This window comes from Pan paniscus, chromosome 3 (assembly GCF_029289425.2).
Source record: "Pan paniscus chromosome 3, NHGRI_mPanPan1-v2.0_pri, whole genome shotgun sequence".
In the NCBI taxonomy this organism is placed as follows: Eukaryota; Metazoa; Chordata; class Mammalia; order Primates; family Hominidae; genus Pan; species Pan paniscus.
Window position 1 is genome coordinate 107,916,466 of NC_073252.2, and position 23,652 is coordinate 107,940,117.

General features: G+C 38.2%; 1 protein-coding gene across 1 annotated transcript; it reads left to right on the top strand.

The window, feature by feature from the left end:
• Nucleotides 1–2,333: 2,333 nt before the first annotated feature.
• RRH (retinal pigment epithelium-derived rhodopsin homolog) lies at nucleotides 2,334–20,642 on the top strand. The gene is made up of 7 exons (XM_003830020.6): nucleotides 2,334–2,568; nucleotides 9,062–9,252; nucleotides 11,290–11,389; nucleotides 11,931–12,084; nucleotides 13,363–13,531; nucleotides 18,389–18,567; nucleotides 20,003–20,642. Exons 1-7 carry the CDS (start codon nucleotides 2,463–2,465, stop codon nucleotides 20,115–20,117), a joined length of 1,014 nt encoding a protein of 337 aa, XP_003830068.1. The 5' UTR covers nucleotides 2,334–2,462; the 3' UTR covers nucleotides 20,118–20,642.
• The last annotated feature ends 3,010 nt before the right edge of the window (nucleotides 20,643–23,652 follow it).

Below are 23,652 nucleotides of genomic sequence, written 5' to 3' on the forward strand. Positions count from 1 at the left end.
TACGTAGGCCATTAATATATATGATGAGCAAATGTGTTGAAAATTACAGTTTTTACAGGAATAGGCAGTTATGCTTTTACAGCTTGGGACAGGAGATTATTTGATTTAGAATTGTGGTGATGAAATTTTCATGGAGTGTTAGGGCCAGGGCTTTTGCTCGTGGTTTGGAAAAGATGTTAGTAAGCACCAAAGGGTGATGGCATTGTCCCAAGGACAAATAATAATAGCGCAACATTTCTACAGTTTGTTTTTTTAACATTAAAAATAAATCTAAAATGGCAATAATGGAAATAACATATAGATCAGTAGACAAACCACTTGGGAATTTTACCGTTTAGCTTATGTATATCTTTTGGTTATTGTCCATCTTTAAGCTTTTATTTCCACATCTTTTCCTTTTTTTTCCTTATAGTTTCTGGGTTTATTTATTTGTTTATTTATTATTATTATTTTTTGAGACGGAGTTTTGTTCTTGTTGCCCAGGCTGGAGTGCAATGGTGCAATGTCGGCTCACTGCAACCTCTACCTCCCGGGTTCAAGCGATTCTCCTGCCTCAGCCTCCCGAGTAGCTGGGATTACAGGCATGCGCCACCATGCTCGGCTAATTTTGTATTTTTAGTAGAGATGGGGTTTCTCCATGTTGGTCAGGCTGGTCTCGAATTCCTGACCTCAGGTGATCCGCCTGCTTTGGCCTCCCAAAGTGCTGGGATTACAGGTGTGAGCCACTGCGCCTGGCCTAGTTTCTGGGTTTTTTTGAGGCATTTCATTTTGAATCAAATCCACATGTATTTCTAAGCCTTATCCCAATATAGCTTTTCTGTATCACCCATGAAGGAAGCATAAAAAAGAACTTCGAATGCACCTACCTCACTCATATCAAAACTTTCATCTGCAGCAGAAAGCTATCTGAAATTATATATTTTTCAGTTCTTAGAAATAATTATTTCTGGAAAATTTTTCATGGATGCTACAACTAGGTATAACTTATTACAGAAAAGGAAGGTAGTATGACCCAAAGCAAATTCAAAAATTTTAAGTTTTGTTTTGCATATTGAATGAAAGAAAAGACAGAGACTTTTTAAAGGGAGTGATTTCTTCTTGGGTATTATGTTTTTTGCTCTAGGGTCATTTGAAAACAATACTGACGAGATTCGCTTTTCTAGTATAGGTATAACAATATTACATTTATAAAAATGTGAGTACTGGTAGCTATAAGATTTGGGACAGATAAATCAACCTGTTCATCTTGAGTTTATACACAGGCAAGAGAACTGAAGCAAAAGGATTATCTTAGGTTTCTGCTGTGCCATTCTAGGATTTTTATAAAATTAAACTAAGTGGGTAAATATAGCCCTCTAGTGGTTCTGATTTATGCTTACACTGTTAACTTTGGTGCATCTAAGCATTTCTCTAATGTTTACTGATTTTAGGAAACTGAGGAGAATCAGATTTTAATAATGTTAATGGCATAAAGAATATGGGAAAAAAGGTAATAGGGATACCTTATTATTCTAACTAAACATGTTCAGGTTGGTTTTCAGGTTGTAATGTGATAATCCAGAATATTTTTATTCTGTACTTTACAATATCAGTGATTGAATTCAGATACTTTGGCAAAGTATACAATGATTACTATCATCAGATAATATTAATTACTCATGTGCATATCAAACTATAGGGGAAATTAACGGATGGTGGAGTTGATCATATTATATCCATGCTATGAAATACATAGCTACTAATAAATTAGACTTTATTAGATTCTGGGCTTATTAACTTGGATATTATAATACAGCCTTACGGGAAAACAAGTTGCATTATATATATACATTTGTACTTATTTTTTTCCCTCATTTTTATTTATAAGAAAAAAGTGGAGGAAACCTGAAACACTTGTATGAATATGTGTATAAGCAGAGAAAAGCCTAAGAAAGGATATGAACCAAACAATACTGGTACCTTTAGGAGAGTGAGATTTGGAAGTAGGAAGGAGACTACTTCTTTATCACTAATATTTAAATTGTTAAGAAAAAAAAAACAAAAGGAGCCGAAATGGAAAGACTTGAATGGTCAACAGAAAACAGGGACCTTAATCCGAATAGTTTTAGAGGACTAAGGCTGGCTCCTATACTGATTTCCTGAGTTTGTTTATTGTTAAATAGGATGTGTGTGCTTGATAATCTCCTTAGATAGAAGACTGATGCCCAAATAGGTTAAAATGTGTGGTGCTTGGTATTTCTTTTTGTTTTGCTAATAGGCTTTTCCCTTATTCTGGGAATTAAAGTCCTTTCCTCTTTAGCCCAATTAAATTTGTTAAGGGAGGGCCTCTATGAAAAGGCCCTTCTTTGAGGTCTCTAAGTGGAAATGATTGGTCCTAAAAAATCTTTCCTCAGTAGCTCATAAAGCAGTTCATAATTATCGAAGGCTTATTATGAAGGGTGTTTTGGTATCTTCCCTCCAAAATGCTAAGAAATAATTTAGGCAACAGTTCAGACTCTAAAAATGAAGATGGCTCGGTCTTTTCACAGACTGAACACAATATTGTTGCAACTTACTTGATTATGGCAGGTATGGATATTTAAGTAAGTTATCTTTCTTTAGAATGGGTGAAGAAAGGCAGAAGTTTTCAGCATAAGGCATGCATTGTTTCAAGTTCCATATTATTGGCCAACCTTGACAAGTCGTTTATCCTGACTTGGCTTGCTTGTTGGTAAAGCAACAAGCTTTACCATGATGATAATATTGTATTTCTGGGCTGTAAAGATCAAATAAGAGAATGTGGGTGAAAGAATAAGTGAAAGCATTGTTAGTGATGGCCATTGTCACAGGTTATTTTGAATTTTGATAAATAATGTAAGAGCAGTGAAGTGGGGCTGAGAAAAGTTTTCTATGTGATAAATGGTTCTTTTATAAAAATCTATGTATTTGGTTATTGGATTGTTAAAGTTTTTATTGGAGAAGAGTATGCAGCATGGCAAAAATATATTTTTATGTCATTTACTATTCTTATACATAACCCTCATATTTTTGTTCTTGGTGGTAGAATTTAGCTAAGAACTTAAAGGTTCTGGAAAGAAAAAGTCCTAAGAAGACAGAGCAGAGTATATTGTCATTGAGGACAGAGTCTGAAAATTCAGCTTGTTCCAGAATGCTTATTGGAAAACTTGAGTTTTGGATTTCATCTTTTAGTATATTTGCAACTGTGAGCAAGTATCTTCCCTTTTTGTTCTTCCATTTTCTCATCTGTAAAACAAGGATAAGAATAAGTTACCTGTCATGATTGTTATAAGGAGTAAAATTAAGTGACACATAAATGCCATATAGTAGGTGTTGGACAAATATTTGTTTCTTTTTCCCTTTCCTCCCTACACACTCATTGATGTAAAGGATTGTTTGCAGAAAAAAAGGGATGGGGGAATGACAGAAACTTTTTATCTTTTTAATGTATCATTGAATTGTGTAACTTTTTTATTGAGCAATCACTTAATTTTCAACTTTACTCTAACGAGTTGTAGAAGTAACTCTTATATTGAGTTCATTATTTTTTGGATTGACTTTTATAAAAATTTTCAAACATTCAAAAGTAGAGTGAAAAGTATAACACACCATCCTATACCCAGTTTATAATTGTTTAGTTTCTTCCTTATAATTCAGCATATTACTTCTAGTACTAGAAATTGAGTTCCTCAGTTAAGTTTTGCGATTTTAGTGACATTATCTCGTTCATTTGAATACCTCTATGATAAGTACTAGACAAGTTCTAGTTTTTTTGTAATTGCAAAAAAGACTGAGAAAATCTCCTAACAATTACATGGAAATACTTTGTATACAAGTGTTTGGTTTAGTTAGTTATTTGTAGATGACCAAAAAACAAAAAACAAAAAACAAAAAAAAAAAAACAAAAAACAACCAAAACTATCCTTTTTGACCTGGTTACAAAATTAGCATGCAGAAAATATTCTATTTAGTTCTTATCTCTGTAACAGTATTAATAATAGTAATCTTACCACTACTGCTACTAATGTTATCATTTGAATACTTGCTATATACCAAGCACTGTTCTAAAACCTTACACATACAGAATAATTCATCCTTACACTAATTTAGTAAGTTACTCTTCAGTTTTATTTCTCTAGTTTATGCAGATGAAGAGCTTAAGAAACTTGTCCAGCACACACATTTACTAAGTAGCTACACCAGGATTTGAACCCAGGCATTTTGGTTCTAGAGCCCTCACATATAAATCCAAGAGTCAGCTTTATCAAGGTATACAATGAGTGTGTGTTGTTTGCTTGTGTTTCTGGTGGATCCACTGAAGGAAGCATAGCTGACCTCTTTATGCTTTTGTTCTGCCCCTGTATCAAGCATCTGTTTTTCTTTAGATCCCCTAACTTTCCTCCTTTAACAAAACTCACTTAAAGTTGCAAATCAAAACCAAAACTATGAGGAAAGGGTGTAGTGAAAGCATTTATTTCATTTGTTACTTTTACCAAGAGCCTATTTAGATTTTTTATTTTTTATTTAATTTTTAATTTGATCTTTCATGTATAGTTTGGCTCCTATAAACTGTTACAACTTCCAGTGCAACAGACATTTTGTTAATTTAGTGTCCTTGAGCACTCTCCCTTTCCCCAGTTAAGGCTGGGAGGTAAGAGGACATGGTGAATTTGAGGATCTGAAATAAATCATTATGGATGAACTGTAAAATTAAGGGTGAGAGGTTGAAAAAGATGGCTGAGTACCAGACAGTGATGAGCCGTCTAAGTTTTAAAGGTGACAGGGAGTCACTGAAGGGTTTGAAATGGGAGTGACATGATCTGATTTGTGTTTTAGAAATGTGCTATAGTGGTAGCTAAGGGACCACATAGGAGGCCATTGCAGTGATTCTGAGGAGGGAGTAATTGCAGTGGGGACAGAAAAAAGTAGATACATTCAAGAGCCAGAAGGTGGAATTGATGATTGGATGATGGGATTGTGGGAGAAGGAGAGAAGTATCAAAGATGATGCCTAGGTTTCTTTTTTGAGCCACTGAATAGATGGTGATGCTCTTCATCAGATGGGAACACACCTGGGGAAGAACAGGTTTGAGGCAGGAGAAAAAGTCTCTCAGTTCAGTTTGAGAGGTGTCCAATAAAAAGCTGGACACATGGGTTTGAGTGTCCGGAGGCTGAAAAATATCAGAGTATAGCCTTGGGTATGAAGAAATCACTCAGAGTATGTGTTAAATGTGAAAAGAAAGGGATCTAGGACAGAAGGCTGGACAATGCACATATTTAATAAGACATAGATGGAGAAAGAAAGGCCAGAAAGTAGATCAAGAAGGGTCTGTCGAAGAGATTGCACGGAAGTCACAGAAGATAAGAAGGAAAATGTTTCTTTTTTTTTTAGTATTTATTGATCATTCTTGGGTGTTTCTCGGAGAGGGGGATTTGGCAGGGTCATAGGACAATAGTGGAGGGAAGGTCAGCAGATAAACATGTGAACAAAGGTCTTTGGTTTTCCTAGGCAGAGGGCCCTGCCGCCTTCCGCAGTGTTTGTGTCCCTGGGTAGTTGAGATTAGGGAGTGGTAATGACTCTTAACGAGCATGCTGCCTTCAAGCATCTGTTTAACAAAGCACATCTTGCACCGCCCTTAATCCATTTAACCCTGAGTGGACACAGCACATGTTTCAGAGAGCACGGGGTTGGGGGTAAGGTTATAGATTAACAGCATCCCAAGGCAGAAGAATTTTTCCTAGTACAGAACAAAATGGAGTCTCCTATGTCTACTTCTTTCTACACAGACACAATAACAATCTGATCTCTCTTTCTTTTCCCTACATTTCCCCCTTTTCTATTCGACAAAACCGCCATTGTCATCATGGCCCCTTCTCAATGAGCTGTTGGGTACACCTCCCAGACGGGGTGGCGGCCGGGCAGAGGGGCCCCCCACCTCCCAGATGGGGCGGCGGCCGGGCGGAGACGCTCCTCACTTCCCAGACGGGGCAGCTGCCGGGCGGAGGGGCTCCCCACTTCCCAGACGGGGCGGCTGCCAGGTGGAGGGGCTCCTCACTTCTCAGACGGGGCTGCCGGTCAGAGACGCTCCTCACCTCCCAGACGGGGTGGCGGCGGGGCAGAGAGGCTCCTCAGTTCCCAGACGGGGTCGCAGCCGGGCAGAGGCACTCTTCACATCTCAGACGGGACGGTGGGGCAGAGGCACTCCCCACATCCCAGATGATGGGCGGCCAGGCAGAGACGCTCCTCACTTCCTAGACGGGATGACGGCCGGGAAGAGGCGCTCCTCACTTCCCGGACTGGGCGGCCAGGCAGAGGGGCTCCTCACATCCCAGACGATGGGCGGCCAGGCAGAGATGCTCCTCACTTCCTATATGCGGTGGCAGCCAGGCAGAGGCTGCAATCTCGGCACTTTGGGAGGCCAAGGCAGGCGGCTGGGAGGTGGAGGTTGTAGTGATCCGAGATCATGCCACTGCACTCCAGCCTGGGCAACATTGAGCAATGAGTGAGCGAGACTCCGTCTGCAGTCCCGGCACCTCGGGAGGCCGAGCTGGCAGACCACTCGCGGTCAGGAGCTGGAGACCAGCCCGGCCAACACGGCGAAACCCCATCTCCACCAAAAAATACGAAAACCAGTCAGGTGTGGTGGCACGCATCTGCAATCCCAGGCACTCGGCAGGCTGAGGCAGGAGAATCAGGCAGGGAGGCTGCAGTGAGCTGAGATGGCGGCAGTACAGTCCAGCCTCGGTTCGGCATCAGAGGGAGACTGTGCAAAGGGGAGACGAGGACCATGCAAAGGGGAGAGGGAGAGGAAGGGGGAGGGGGAGGGGGAGAGGGAGAATGTTTCAAGAGTGAAGGAGAAGTCAACATCAAGTGCTACTTAGTGTTCAGACTGACTGTGAAATGGGACTTAACTAAAATCTAACAACTAGGTGATCTATTATATACTCATTAGAAGACCTAGAGCTGTGGAAACAAGGCAGTGTGCTTGGTACAGCTGCAGAGAGAATAGAGAAAAGGGCTAAACTGTTTAGTTCATAACCCCCATTATTTCTAAGACTCCCAGAATTATAGTTCCTTTATTCTGGTTGCGTACTTGGTAGGCAGCAATTTACTGCACTGTTTTTATCTAACTTTAGAAAGTCATTGAATTTGTAGCTAGCCCAGAAAGAGTCTTCATTTCATTAAATTCTTCGGAGTATATCTTGTATACATGTTACAATCCTAGATGCTAAAAGTAGGGCCAAAGAATCATCAAATTTGCTGTCATTGTGTGCTAATTATCTTGAAGGAATGATAGAAATTAAGCAATATGGGTTTTAGTTGTAGCCCACTTATTAAATAAATCTGCTGTATGTCACGTATTCAAAAACCACAGAAATCATGAGGAGCCTGAAATCCACATGAAAAGACAAGGAAAAGTAACAGTTAAACTATACAGTGTTACATAAGACTAAGTTAATCATAAGCAAGTAGTTCGGAAATTTAGGGAGGAGAGGATAGTGTGGGTAGGATAACGCTTAGGGGCTTGAACTGAAGTTTGAAGGATGGATGGCATTTGGATAGGAAAAGAGAAGGAGCAGGGCGCTCCAAGTGGGAGAAATATGAGTCAAGCATGGTGTATCTGGGGAAAAACTAGAATGGAGAGTTCACTTGACAAGTGTAGAAATTTGCTTCTAGAGAGTGACAACAGATGAGGCAAAGAGCCTGGAACATCAGGTCGGGACATTGGGATTGTTATCCCACAGCCAGTGGGAAATACTACAAGTTTTCGGGAGGAGAAGAACCATGGTTAAGTCTATGTTATAGCAAGCTGATTCTGCCAGAAGCAAGGAGGGGAAAAGAACAGGAATCTGGAAGGTTAGTTTAACAGGCTAAGGCAGAAGTTCTGACTGAAGTGCCAAGATATGTTAAAAGTTTTTACTGAGCTGATGTTGTATGTTGGTGCTTGGAAACTGTCCCTCTCTGACAATAGTTGGGGATTGATCACCAAGTAATTCTTTTCTTGATGGGGAACTCAACTCTATTCCTGCTTGTTGCACAACACTCCTTTAGTCTCTAACAATCCAGTAATGATTCTAGCTTCTTGGCTGAAATCTACTCACACCCCACCCCCTCACACCCCTTTAGGATCTAGTATGCCCATATCTGGCACATGTAGGGGATGTTGAACATGCACATCCAGTACACTCAACAGTATTTCTCAGTGTAAAATAAAACAGTGGCATTCTGGTTAATAAGTTTAGTTATCTGTCTACCTCAGTGCAACCAATCTGGGGCACTGACAACACTGAGGTTCTGGAAACTTGATTTCCAGAAACTTGATTAAGGTGGTATCAGCTGTGAGGCTTCTCTATGGACCAAAAAGCTGGCTCAACTTCCTCTCTGGATAGTCAAATCTTGTAGTATGCATTCTTCTATTGGGGTAGTGTGTGTGTGTGTGTGTGTGTGTGTGTGTGTGTTGGAATGAAGAATTTGGACATGCTGAGTTTCAAGAAATACTGGAATAGTCATATGAGCTTCCATATGGTAGATGCTTAGTAAACGACAATGAGTTCAATGAAAAAAGAAGATGTGGAACTGGAGCTTATGTCATGGCTGAAAATAGTGACAAAGGTGCTGTGAGGATAGAATGATAATTGAAGCTTGAGAAAGGCAACTATCGAAAAAGAAGAGCCCCAGACCCCAGGAAGGAAGAGGAGGAAGTTAAGCTGACAAAAAGAGGGTATGGTCAGTCATACATTTGTCCTAAAAATCAGCAGGAATGGTATGAAAGCCAATGAAGAAGTTTCAAGGACAGAACACTCAATAGCGAAGACATTAAAACCAACCTTCAGTGCTGCCTTGTGCAATTACCAGATTCTTTGTGTTTTAATTTTCTCATTTCTATTTCACAGAAGGGATGTGAAGATGTTACATACAGTTTTAAGAACAGCAGGAGCTCTTCAAATAAATGAACTAAAATAGATCTGTTATGTTTTTAAAGGGGCTTAAATATTTAATTTTGAGTCTACTTTGAAACATTCAAATTAAACAAAATGCATCATATTTTTGTGTGTGTTCTCAGGTATGATAAGTATTATCAGCAACATAATAGTTCTGGGCATCTTCATTAAGTACAAGGAACTTCGGACACCCACAAATGCAATTATTATTAACCTGGCTGTTACTGATATAGGGGTCAGTAGCATTGGCTATCCCATGTCTGCTGCCTCAGATCTGTATGGAAGTTGGAAATTTGGATACGCAGGCTGTCAGGTATTGGAGATCATTGGAATGAAAGCAAAATAAATAGATCAAATAAATGTAAATTTAAATGTCTAAAACGAATCCCAAGAGTTTAAATTGAATATTGTAGAATAATAGATACAGTGCTTTTATGGAAAACAACAGAAGTGACTAGGAATATATTCTTTAATAAGAGAAATTAAATCACCAGCTGTTGTTATATTTTCAAAATTCTCCCAACTCAAAGGAAGAAACAAACAAAATAACTAGCATTCAACTAAAGGAGAAGAGTGCTGATTTGCATATGCAAATAAATATTTGCATATTGCAAATTAAAAAAAATACCCTGCTTTCATCTGAAACAATAAAGTAGTGATTTAATCATAATATTATGGAAGATAGTTAAGCTACCATGTTGTTGAAGTTTTTCCTATAGAAAGTCCTCCATGAGAATTGTTACTAAATGTATTTGTTATTTTTTAGTAAAAAGGAAATGAGTTAATATTAATTTGCCTTAAGACAGTAAGCAAATATTACTTTTGGCCTAATTCTTTTAGCAGTTTACTATCATAAGCTAAAAACTATAGAGAATAAAATGAAAGTAGTAGTGAATACTGAATAACCACGTAAGTACCAACCAGTTTTGTTAAATCTTAATGTTTCGCAATCTGTGCTTCAGATTGTTTTTCTTTTTAAAGATATAAAACTATACAGATAATGATGAAGGCCACCGCATGCCATCTTCAATCTTATTCCTCCCATGAATGTTTTTCTCTCTAATATATGTGCACATAAACCAGATACTGTCTGAATACTTCAGGTTTTGTGTAAATGATATCATATTATTTGCATTATGCGATTTCCTTTCATTGTTAGATATTATGTTTTTGAGGTTTATCCATGTTGATGGATATGACTGTAAGTCATTCATTTTAACTGCTATATAATATTCCATTTTGTGAACATAGAAAGCCCAATGTAGATTTTCATTTTACTCTTACTGGACCTTTGTTGCCATTTTTTTTCTTTTCCTTTTTTTTTTTTTTTGAGATGGAGTCACACTCTGTTGCCCAGGCTGGAGTGCAGTGGCGTGATCTCCGCTCACTGCAAGCTCTGCCTTCCGGGTTCACACCATTCTCCTGCCTCAGCCTCCCGAGTAGCTGGGACTACAGGTGCCTGCCACCAAGCCTGGCTAATTTATTTTTTTGTATTTTTTTTTTTTTTAGTAATGACGGAGTTTCATCGTGTTAGCCAGGATGGTCTCTATCTCCTGACCTCATGATCCGCCCGCCTCGGCCTCCCAAAGTGCTGGGATTACAGGCGTGAGCCACTGCGCCCGGCCCCCCAATTTTTTTTTTCTGCCACAGACAAGGCTTCAATAAATGTTCTTACATATGTCTCCTTCTGCAATATGTGAGTTTCTTTAGCCACATTGCTTAGGAGTGGAATGGTTAAGTTGTAGAGAATGTTCATCTTCAACTTTATCAGAAGTAGCCAAATTGCTGTCCAAAACAGTTATTCAAATTATGAGAACATCTATTACTCCACATTCTCCTTAACATTTGGGATTGTCAGACTTTTAAATTTTCATTTTCTTGAGTGTGAAATGCCATCTTATAATCAGTATTTCTTTGAATATTTATTGTGGTTGTATGTCTTATGTTATAAACATTCAAATGCTAATGGGCTTGTGTGAATACCCCGTTCGTCATCTGGCCATTTTTCTATTGAGTTTGTCTTTTCCTCCTGTTGAATTGCCCATGTTCTGAATACTAGTCTTTTGCTGGTTTGTGGTTGTTCTGCACTCTGTTCATAGAGTGTTGTAAAGAAATTTCACTGTAAGTCTTAAAATTTTCAAAAAAGTCCATTTTAGTTAATGAAATTACAAATTACTTTCCATAAATTCTTTTATTAAACCAGTTATAATTTGACAATGAAGATGTATTTTAAAGTAGTAAAGTAAAAAACCTTTAGTATATTTGAGATATATTCTAACAATGGACAAAAATTTAATGTTTCTTGGGAGGGTGTTTAGAATGGTAGAGTCTTTTCAATTTTGGTTTTCAGGTTTATGCTGGATTGAATATTTTTTTTGGAATGGCAAGCATTGGATTACTCACGGTCGTGGCTGTGGACCGATACCTGACCATCTGCCTTCCTGACGTAGGTACAACACTTTTCTCAGCTTTCTTAATGAATCCATTTCTTGACTAATGGCCACTCAATATATATATACGCTAAAATATAAACCTAATGGTTTGTAGTTAGGGTCAGTTTTATTTCTCTGGCAATAATTGTTCAAATGTTTCAATGGCTTCTTATTGTACTTAGAATAAAATCCAAATTTCATAAGGCTATTCACACTTTGAGGTATGGTCCAAGCCCAAAGTGAGGTTTTCATACCTGCTGTTTTGCTAGATTTGGAAAGCTACTCTTCCTGCTTATCCTATGGCTGATTCTTTTCTCATTTAGGTTTCAGCTTAAATATCTTTTTTTTTTCCAGAATGTGAACTTATGTAGATAGGCTTAGTAAAAGGGAGAATATTTGTGTTACTTTTATTAGGTGTTGCACTCATATTTTGGCTCCTAAGGCCAACCAAAGTGCTCTGTAAAGAATCTACTTGATAACACTTACAAATCAAGCAAGTTTAAAAAAGTGAGTCCCATTAATGGCAAATGTTGCTAATATTTCTTATGCTTGATAATAGGGAGAAGAATGACCACCAACACTTACATCGGCTTGATTCTGGGAGCCTGGATCAATGGCCTGTTTTGGGCTTTGATGCCTATCATAGGGTGGGCTAGTTATGCCCCAGATCCTACTGGTGCTACGTGTACCATAAACTGGAGGAAAAATGATAGGTAAGAGACAAGTTTACACTTTATAATCAAATGCTTCTAATGTAGACATTTTCTCACCCTTTCAAATTTAAGCTCAGATCATGTGTTCCTCATACAGAAGGTGGCGAAGCGCTTCCCTGGTAGTGATGATGTGATTCTCAGTTCAAAGACGGAATTGAGAAAAGTGACTTATGCTTGTTTGCAAGTAAAGGTCATCCAGCTCCCTTTGTCTCCTTTACCCCATTCCTTCCTCCCTCCCCTGTGTTCTCTCTTAAGGCAGCAATGCAGGGTACCAATCACCCTTCCAATATTTGCACATTTCAAAGGTAGGCTCATGAGCAGGAAAAGGGTTAATGAAGCTAGACAGAGTGTGCAGTTCTGGCAAAAGCCCAGGCTGCCTCCCTGCTGTCTTTTCAAGATGGTCTGGTGTTCAAGCACATTCTGAGAACTGCGTAGCAAAAGCACGGTCACTGCAAAGATTTGCCTGCTAGTTAGTGAGGCTTCTTTATATTTTCCAGGAACAAGATAATAATTTAGTTCATTAGAGGAAATGAAGGAAATGAACAGAAAATTTCTAGATCTCAAACCCGATCTAAATTTTTTTCTGTAGATTCAAAAAGTAAAGGCTGGGCACAGTGGTTCATGCCTGTAATCCCAGCACTTTGTGAGGCTGGGGCAGGAAGATCACTTCACCCCAGGAGTTTGAGACCAGCCTGGGCAACATATTGAGACCCTGTCTCTACAAAAAAAAAAAAAAAAAAAAAAAAAAAAAAGCAGAGGGTGGTGTGGGGGGGTGGGAAATTAGGTGGCTGTGGTGGTTTATGCCTGTGGTCTTAGCTACTCGGTTGGCTAAAATGGAGATTGGCTTGGGCTGGGGAGTTCAAGGCTACAGTGAGACGTGATTGCACCGCTGCACTCCAGCCTGGGTGACAGAGCAAGATTATGTCTTGAAAAGAATTAAAAGTAAATAATTTAGGCTTTATAGCCCAGATGTTCTCTATCACAGCTCTTCAACTCTGTCATCGTCCTGTAAAAGCAGCCATAGCCAGTATGTAAATGAGGGTACATGGCTGTGTTCCAATAAAACTTTATTTACAAAGATGAGTGATAGGCTGAAATAGGCCTACAGTCCATAGTTTGCCAACTCCGGGCCTAAATGAACTAAAAGTCAAATATACTTCTAAAATTATTTAGCAATATAATGACTACCAGTATTGTTTTTAATAATTATCTCCTCTTTCTCCTTCTCCCACTTAGGACATTAAATGAGCAATCATGATTGCCTTTTCTTATTTTCAGATCTTTTGTGTCTTACACCATGACAGTTATTGCGATAAATTTTATTGTGCCCTTGACAGTGATGTTTTACTGCTATTACCATGTCACGCTATCCATTAAACATCACACTACCAGTGACTGCACTGAGTCCCTCAACAGAGACTGGTCAGATCAGATAGATGTAACAAAGGTAAGAGATCAAAATCCTTGAAAAATTGTTGTCATGGAGCTTTTACCCACTCATAGTTGAAAGAGTCCCTGGGACCACTGCAGTCTTCTCTCCCTCATCTCCAATTCTCACGCCCCAGCTCTTTCTTCTGTGTTTGCCTCTTCATTTCTTTTTTTGCTTTTATTTTTGTTTTTTGCTTTTGTTTTTTGAAATGGAGTTTCACTCTTATCATCCAGGCTGGAGTGCAATGGCACGATCTCGGCTCACTGCAACCTCCGCCTCCCAGGTTCAAGTGATTCTCCTGCCTCAGCCTCCCCAGTAGCTGGGATTACAGGCACCCGCTGCCACACTTGGCTAATTTTTTTTGTACTTTTAGTAGAGATGGGGTTTCACCATGTTGGGCCAGGCTGGTCTTGATCTCTTGACCTCAGGCGGTCCACCTGCCTTGGCCTCCCAAAGTGCTGGGATTACAGGTGTGAGCCAATGCGCCTGGCCACTTGCCTTCTTATTTCTGAATGATATACTGTTTGCTCTTTTGGATATTTTTGTTGGTCATCATCTCTTGATTTCCTACTATGGATGATGAGGATTTATTCTCTTATACCACCCACCTGCCCAACTCCTCCTCCACACCTTTCTCTCTCCTTACCTGTCAGTATAATGTTAACAATATTTGGTTAGATAAAGAGGCTCTTTCTCTGCTCTCAGTATGTTTAAACACACCACAGATGTGATGAACCTTATCCTCTTCTTGGAGCCATCCTCCTGGTTCCCTGGGGCCTCTTGCTCTGCTTTGAACTGATTGCTCCTGAGGACCACTGCTCAGAAAGCCAACATCCTCAGGCCTCCCTTCATCACCAGCTCAGGATGCTTTCACCTCCTTCCAGGGTCAAATCCCCTGTTTTCTGGAATGCTTGTCTTCCTTTTTTTTTTCTTAGTTTATTTCCTCTGATTTGGTGGAGCACATTCTTCAATTAATTCCTGAGGTTATGGGAGAGGTAAATTTTTTAAGACTTTGCATGACTGAAAATGTCTTAATTTTACTATCATGTTTGACTGATTGTTTGCCTGGTCTAGAATTCTAGGTGCAAAAGTAATATTCAAAGAGTTTTGAAGGCATTGCTCTACAGTCTCCTAGCTTCCAGCATTGCTGCTACAAAGGCTGATGGCATTCTGGTGGTTGATGCTCTGTAGTGATCTGTGGGTTCTCTCTGGAAGCTTATAGGATCTTCTCTATGTCTCTAGTTTTCTGAAAATGTATACTGATGCACCTTGATATGAGTATTTATCCAGTGCTGGGTACTTGGTGAGTACTTTCAGTGTGGAGACTCCAGTCTTCCTCTTCTAAGAGATTTCTAGTATCATTTCTCTGATTATTTCAGTCCCTCTGTTTTTTCTTTTCTTCTCTTTCCCTGGAATTCCTTTTATTTAGATATTTAATCTGCTAGATTTACCTTCTGATTTTCTTAAATTTTCTCTCCTATATTGTCTATTTTTGTTTGTTTCTTTTGTGGTTGTTGTTTGTTTCTTTTTGTTTCTACTTTCTGGGAGATTTGCTTAACCATATTTAGGTCTAGGATAAGGGTGAGGATAGTGAAGGCCAACCCTTGGGTGCAAAATTCAAGCAAGCACCAAAAAACTCATTAATAAAAAAAGTGGTTTAATGTAGTACTTAAAAAACAATATTAATGTAAAAATTATGTTGAACAAAATAGAAATTTTAAATAAAAACAGGATCCGACCCTGCACTGATATAATTCACCTGATTCACCTCCCCCTGTTCCCAGCCTGATAATATCATACAACCTTTCTGTAACATTTTTTACATTCTACTCTCACTTTTACAGATAGGAGAAAAACCATTTTTTAAAAATTTCCAACTTTTATTTTAAGTTCAGGGGTACATGTGCACGACGTGTAGGTTTGTTACATAGGTAAACGTGTGCCATGGTGGTTTGCTGCACAGACTATCCAGGTATTAAGCCCAGCATCCATTAGCTGTTCTTCCTGATCCTCTCCCTCCTCCCTCCCTCTACCCTTCAACAAGCCCCAGTGTGTGTTGCTTCCGCTGTGTGTCCATGTGTTCTCATCATTTAGCTCCCACTTATAAGTGAGAACATACGGTATTTGGTTTTCTGTTCCTGCATTAGTTTGCTAAAGATAATGGCCTCCAGCTCCATCGATGTCCCTGCAAAGGACATGATCTCATTCCTTTATGGCTGCATGGTATTCCATGGTGTATATGTACCACATTTTCTTTATCCAGTCTATCATTGATGAGAATTTAGGTTAATTCCATGTCATGTCCATGATTGCTATTGTGAATAGTGCTGCAATAAACATACATGTGCATGTGTCTTTATAATAGAATGATTTATATTCCTTTGGGTATATACTCAGTAAAAGAATTGGTGGGACAAATGGTATTTCTGTCTCTAGGTCTTTGAGGAATTGCCACACACAATCTTCCACAATGGTTGAACTAAGTTATACTCCCATCAAGAGTGTAAAAGTGTTTTTTTCCCACAACCTCACCAGCATCTGTTATTTTTTGACTTTTTATTAGCAGCCATTCTGACTGGTATGAGATTGTATCTCATTGTGGTTTTGATTTGCATTTCTCTCATGATCAGTGATGAGCTTTTTTTTTTTCACGTTTCTTGGCCGCATATATGTCTTCTTTTGAGAAATGCCTGTTCATGTCCCTTGCCCACTTTTTAATGGGGTTGCTTGTTTTTATCTTATAAATTTGTTTAAGTTCCTTGTAGATGCTGGATATTAGACCTTTGTCAGATGCACAGATTGCAAAAATTTTCTCCCATTCTGTAGGTTGTCTGTTTACTCTGTTTATAGTTTCTTTTGCTGTGTAGAAGCTCTTTAGTTTAATTAGATCCTATTTGTCAACTTTTGCTTCTGTTGCAATTGCTTTTGGCATCTTCATCATGAAATCTTTGCCTGTGCCTATGTCCTGAATGGTATTGCCTGGGTTCTCTTCTAGAGTTAAAAACCATTTTTATTGATAAAACAGCTATTTTATACTCTATTCTCTCCTTGTTTTATGGATGTATATCTCCTGTTATTTCTGTGATATTATGTATATATTTATACTTCCTTCTGTTTACCACATATTTTTGTTTCCCCTGAGTTCTTGCACTGTTTTTTTTTTTCTTTGCCTGTCAATGTAAAAGTTTTCTTAATATCTGGTGGTCAATGATTGTCCCTTCATACTTAAGAGTAATGCATTAAAAATGTTGATTGTAAGCATGGAGATGCTCATTAGCAAGATGTTTCTTTTGGGGGAATTTCTAATTGTCTCTGTAGTTATTATTACTATTATGACCACCATCATCATTATTATTATTTGCTCTCACTGTGATTATCTGCTAATCAAAAAAATTTTTTTTCTAACTTCCAAACTCAATCTGGAAACAAATACAATCCTATCTTGAGCTCAGTGAATTCTAGCACAGGCCATTTCTGCTGGATATATATTACACATGATGCAGATAATTTTGTAAAGGAGCTCTCTTGTATCTTGTTTAAATGGAAAAATTATATTTTTCATGTTGCTCCCTCCTGATTGCCTGCTAAAATGATGGAATGGAGGTTTGGGGGAATTTCTAACTGTCTAGGTAACTGTATCTTTAGCTATTTTATTCTGGGCAGATCAGTTCCTTTCATGTTCCTGGGTGGGAGGTACAAGTCTATCTCCAAGTTTTTTCACACTCAGTGCAGGGAGGGAGCAGCATACAGGTACCCCTCTTTTCAATACAGTACTGAAGTGCTTAGCTGAACCTGGTGTCTCTGTGTTCTGAGTTTCCCAAATTAGCCTTCTTTTTTCTTTATACTGAGCCTCTGGAAGTCTTCTAGGGAGAGGAAGGGGAAGTTACTGAGTAGACTGAGTGGACAGGGGTAAAGATTTGGAAGTCTACTTTCTTTGTAGATTTCAACCAGCTCTATTTTGAGCTCCATGTGCACCCCCACATCTAGAGTTTTCTGGTACCCTTTGTTACTAGAATTTCTGTAGCTCTGTAGTATGGATTGGTCTGTATCTGGTTTTCCCTCATAGTTGGCTCTTTTTAACGTTTATTTATTTACTTATTTATAAAATTATTCTCATGTTTCTTACATAATTTGCCACTTATCCAATGGCCATTTTTTCCATTAAAAATATGTATTATCTAATCTCTGATTCTCTGTCCTTATGGGTTTATGTCTTCTTTAACCTCTGTTCCATAATTTTAGCAGGCAATCTAGGGAAGCAATATAAAAATATAATTTTTCCATTTAAACAAGATGCAAGAGATCTCCTTTACAAAATTATCTGCATTGTGTGTAACATATATCCAGCAGAAATGGCCTGTGTTAGAATTCACTGAGCTCAAGATAGGATTGTATTTGTTTCCAGATTGAGTTTAGAAAGTTAGAAAGTTACTTTTGTTAATTTAGCAGGTAATCCCAGTAAGAGCAAATAATAATGATGGTGATAATAATAATAGCCATGCCAGGAGTTCATAGCATAATGATGTGAAGTGGGGTGGGGTGGGTTTTTATCTGTCTTTCATCAAAGTCAGCTTTTGTACTCTCCCCTAGCACGCAGAAAGAAAGAGGGCATTCCTTATGTGTGTGTACCATTCTTAAAAGCAATGTTATATATTCTTGATATACCCATTTCACAAGGTCTTATTATCATCGAGGACTTCAGGCACTTGAAAAAAGAACATTGAAGGCAGAAAAAAAACTCAACTATTTCCTTTATGTCATCAAAAACATAAACATATTCAAATTCCAACCTAGATAGATTTTTACCCAACTTTAGATATATTAATATTTAAATATTTTAGGTATTGGGCTTGGTGAATATTTATTTCTTTTCAGATGTCTGTGATCATGATCTGCATGTTTCTGGTGGCATGGTCCCCTTATTCCATCGTGTGCTTATGGGCTTCTTTTGGTGACCCAAAGAAGATTCCTCCCCCCATGGCCATCATAGCTCCACTGTTTGCAAAATCTTCTACATTCTATAACCCCTGCATTTATGTGGTTGCTAATAAAAAGTAAGTAATGTCTAAAATGCTTGCAGTACAAAATAAAACTGATATAAAAAGAATGTTAAGACTTCTTGGGAGAGAAGTGACAGAAACCCACTTCAATCTAGCATAAAGGTCATTTGCCTCATGTGACTGGAGCAGCATCTAGGACCTTAAATGCTTAGAGCTCCAGATTTGTTACAGACTCTTCCCACACAGTGGCAGAGATGATTGTGGGCAACCCCAGACCCAAGTTCTACCAGCTAAGCATCCCCAAATGCCAACTGCATCTCAGATGGCTCTCTGACAGAAAAGAGCCTGGGATGTCAGTGGTCAGCTTAGTTCAAATGGTTACCCCCATCCCAAATACATGGAATAGTGGTTTCCAAAGAAAACAGGGATTCTATAACTGGAAAATGGACAAGGCAACATTGGGCTCACTTGGTGGGTAGCACAGATGTATATTTACAAGAAATAAGACATATCATTCAAATGCAAGGGAAAAGTTTAGTCCCAACATAAAAGGCATCTGGATACTAGGGAATTCTTACCTCCTCTCTTTTTTGGGTTTCTTAGCAAAATGTTCCTTTTCTGCCTCCTCAGTGAAGTTTAGACGGAGTCTCTCTCTGTCACCCAGGCTGGAGTGCAGTGGTGTGATCTCAGCTCACTGCAACCTCTGCCTCCAGGTTCAAGCAATTCCCTGCCTCAGCCTCCTGAGTAGCTGGGATTACAGGTGCCCGCCACCACACACGGCTAATTTTTGTATTTTTAGTAGAGATGGGGTTTCACCATCTTGGCCAGGCTCGTCTTGAACTCCTGACCTCGTGATCCGCCCACCTCGGCCTCCCAAAGCGCTGGGATTACAGGCGTGAGCCACCGCGTCCAGCCGAGGTCAGGTAATTTTATCCTGGAATGGCAATGTTTGGAAAAGCAGCTTTAGCTACAGGTATGTGAAGAAACATAAAATTTTACAGACCAAACAGACCACATAAGAAGAATGAAGAACACATTTTAAATTCAGAATCTGCTGGTAGTTCTTTTGGAAAATTCTTGCTAGGAAGAACAGATGGATGAAATACACATCGTTAGTTCAGATAAACAACTCATGGCACTTGACATTAGTAGCGTCCTTTTAAATACATATAATTATTTACTTTTATTAGATGTCTTCAATCTATAGAATCAACAGTGCAAAATTGACCTTTAACTGTACCATATACCTTATATATTTATAAAGTTTCTCAACAGGAAATCTATAGAATCAATAGTGCAAAATGGGCTTTAACTGTACCATATACTTTATATATTTATAAAGGTTCTCAACAGGACATGTTAAAGTTGGAGGCAGAAATTTATCCAGAGATGTAAATTGGCAGTAGTGGCATCTTAGCCATATTTGAAAATGCTTTAGAAGTTCCAAATCATTATGGGTTAATGCCAGATTTTCCTTTTTTTATCGTAGGTTTCGGAGGGCAATGCTTGCTATGTTCAAATGTCAGACTCACCAAACAATGCCTGTGACAAGTATTTTACCCATGGATGTATCTCAAAACCCATTGGCTTCTGGAAGAATCTGAAATAAGAGAAAAGGACACACTATCAAAACACTTTAGTTTTTTGACAATGCTTTTCTTTTAAATATGAGCCCATTTAGATCAAGTGCAGACATGGATCATTGTCCTATGAGAGTGTAAGCTCCTCAAGCACAGCTCATGCTTCTGTTTGTGCACTCTGGCTGCTGTAGTGTATGCTTCTCTGTGTCCTGATATATCAACTTATTGCTCATCTCCTTTGACGAATTAGGCATCAGAGGTTAAGGTCCCCTTTCTTTCTCCCTATTATGGCATGCATTACACTGTACTGATGACCTTTAACTTGCCTGGCTCCTCCATTAGAATAAAAGCAGTCACTAATTTAATGTTAGAATAAATGAATAATTCTAGATAATTACTGAAATGAGTTGTTGGATGTTCCCAGTTAGAATAGAAAGCATTTTTTGCATTTCAACATTTTAACATTTAAATCAATTAACTTATGTTATTAAACAAAAATAAATGAACATTAAACATGATTGTTTCTAAATAAAATGTTAAGTCAATGCATATATATTATATAGCATTATGACCCCTGTGCATATTTTGATGTTTTCTGCAATTTTGAGTACCATTTTTCTGCATATATATTCCATATATTTGCCAACAGAGTTAACTTCAATCAGAGTGGAGATTTTTATATGTTTGTTCTTTGATGTATCCTTAGCACATATACCCAATTCTGTCTGGCATGTAGTAGGCACTCAATAAATATTTTTTCAATGTCAAATGAATTTGTAGACTCACATATTTGTCATTCTAAATGACTGTTAAGCATAATACCATATACCATTGTTTAAATAGTAGACATTTAAATTGCTTTCCAGTTTTTAGTTTCATGGATATACCACTGAAAATATTTCAGTGCAAATATATTTTTTCTTTGGGAGAAGTTATTCTATTTGAGTGTTTCTTTTCAGACTAGAAATACTGGATACAAATACAAAAACACTATTATTTTTGCTAGCTTGCTTTATGGAAAGATTGAATTAGTTTTCACTGATACTGGCAGTGTCTAAGTGAGCTTTTCACTGCATATTCCTGCTCATAGTCCTGTATATATTTAAATTATGAGTTATATACTCTAACTTAAAGTCATTTTATTTCACATTTCTTTAACTGCTAGTGAGGCTGTGTATCTTTGCATATTGTATTTTTTAATCTCTATTTGTTCTTCCTATAAATTGTCTCTTTAGCACCTTTGGCTACATATTAAGTAAAATACAGGTATTAGTTTTATGTGTACAGTCTTCTATGTATATGGAAAGGTAAACTGTCATAGTAATCTACCTTATCTCCTAACTCTCTGACTTTCCCACTGCAATCAATTCATACAATACAACCTCAATCAATACAATTTCATAGCTAATCTTTTAAAAATAAAGTTCCAATGCCCAAATTCTTTGGCTAAAAACCTTCACTCACCCACCAAGTAAGTATAAACCCCTCAGCTGGATTTTCAAGGCCCTCTTTAACATACTTCAAGAGGGACTTTTCAGCTTTTTGTCTCTCTTCATGGCCAAATTAAAATGTCTAGTGTTCCTAGAGAGCTCTGAATGCTTTGTGTCACTAGGTCTTCCCTCATCCTGTCTATCATAGCCGAGCCTTTTTACAGGGAAAGCATAGTGAAATCTGCACCCAAAGTCCAAGAGCCATTAAAAGGCCAGGACAACTTCTGTAATAATGTCTAGAAAAATGGACTCAGAGTTCCAATTTGCAAGGCTGTGAACTCATTTCCAGCGATAAGCAAGAAGCAACTTTGCCTCAAATATAAAGGACTTCAACAGTGTACAGTAATTATATTTCAATGCTATATTATTTATTTTTTAATTTGCTTATATGATAAAACTAGGAAGACCTGGCTTTGGTTACATAGTTCCCTCTGACCTCTTAGTTTGCTAATTTCTGATGTTTTTATCTTTAAACAGCGTTTCTGTGCTCAATTTGGCACGTCTTGCTTCCATGTAAGTCATAACATCCATTAAATTAATGATTCAAAAACCCTTGGTCACTTGGCGATCAGAGCTTTACCCATCCAATTTCTTTTTCCTCTTGTGCTCAAAAACTCGAGGCCACAACCTCTCACTGCATCTCCAGCACTGGGAAACCTTAGGGTTGTTTTTAAATCCCTTCTTCATCCTTACATCTAATCAATCATTTCTCTCTCCTGGGTGTTTCCTGAAGCTGCATTATCCTAACGATTACTAGCACAGCAGTCAAGGCTGTAGCCTAATGGCTGCTCACCTGGACTATAACCACAGACATCCACCTGAAGCCTCCTCCTTTCTTCTTGCTTGCTCTATCTAGAAGCCTCCTCCTTTCTTCTTGCTTGCTCTGTCTAAACCTTTTCTCCACACAGCCGCCAGAGAATTCTTCCTGAAAGGATAAGCTGATATGCCACTCCCAAGCCTAACTTTTATTGCTCCCATTGCCTGTAGGCTGAGAGTAAGCTCTCCATAGGGAATCTAAGGGTTTCCTTGATAACTTCATCCCCGCTTATCTCTCCAGCTTTATCTTTTTTAACTTCCTGCCTCAAAATCTTATGCCTGAGCAACAAGAAGTGCTTGAAATTCTCTGAGGACAATACACTGTTTCTCACTTCCCTCCCTTTGTTCCCACTATTCCCTTTGCTTGCAATGCAACTTTCTGGATTTTCCCATAATACATCGTCATGCACCCTGTAAAAGGCAGCCAGGCACCACCCACCCTAGGAAGTCTTGCTTGACTAACACAGGCTGGGTTTGATGCTCTTTTCTCGTGCTTCTTTAGTAGTCTGTTCCTCCCTGTATCGTGTGAGTTCCTTATGTGTAATAACTGTCTTATTTATCTTTGTACCCCTCAGTGCTCAGCAGAGAATAAGTACTCAGTAAATATTTGATGAACAAACGAGTTGTGCAGAATCTGAAAACCTGCAGTATTTTATTTTAATTGAGCACAGTTTTTCAGACTGTATGGTTTTTATATACATTCTATTGGTTTTAAATAACATTTTCTATAATATGCTTATTTTTATAGAATTAATTTTCTTTTAAAAAGGTTTTTAGTTAAAGAGGATGGTTAGAAGCAGCCACTAAGAAGGTTAAATGACGTATATTTATTACTTAAATCCTTGATTGTCCCTGTGGATTCTCCACTTTATGAGTGTGGAGATACTTTTAAATTTAATTACATTTAATTTTTATTTTCTGACAGAGCCTAATATAGCTGAAAGAATTAGAGTTGATCTTCAAATATGGCTTTGATGCTGATAACTTGGGAAACTATTCAACAGAGATAGTTGCCTGCATTAAAAATAAACGTGCTGGGATAAACCTTCCACACACTGAGATGACCTGGAAGAGTCTCAGAACACGTTCTTATTGGAGAACTTAGTCCTGCCACATCAGTAGTGGATTGAAGCATTTTCCCTATAACATCTATGTAATTGACTTGTTTTACTTTACTTTTAGAGATAGCCAGTATGTGGCAACATCGATAACTCTTTTCTAAATCATTTTTATGTCATGTGCTTCTATTTTTA

Bases quoted from the DNA above. Each gene is read 5' to 3' on its own strand.
- RRH (XM_003830020.6), top strand. From the start codon at position 2,463: ATGCTAAGAAATAATTTAGGCAACAGTTCAGACTCTAAAAATGAAGAT. The intron at 9,253-11,289 runs GTATTGGAGATC...TTTGGTTTTCAG, and splicing joins TTGGATACGCAGGCTGTCAG to GTTTATGCTGGATTGAATAT. The intron at 13,532-18,388 runs GTAAGAGATCAA...ATTTCTTTTCAG, and splicing joins ATCAGATAGATGTAACAAAG to ATGTCTGTGATCATGATCTG.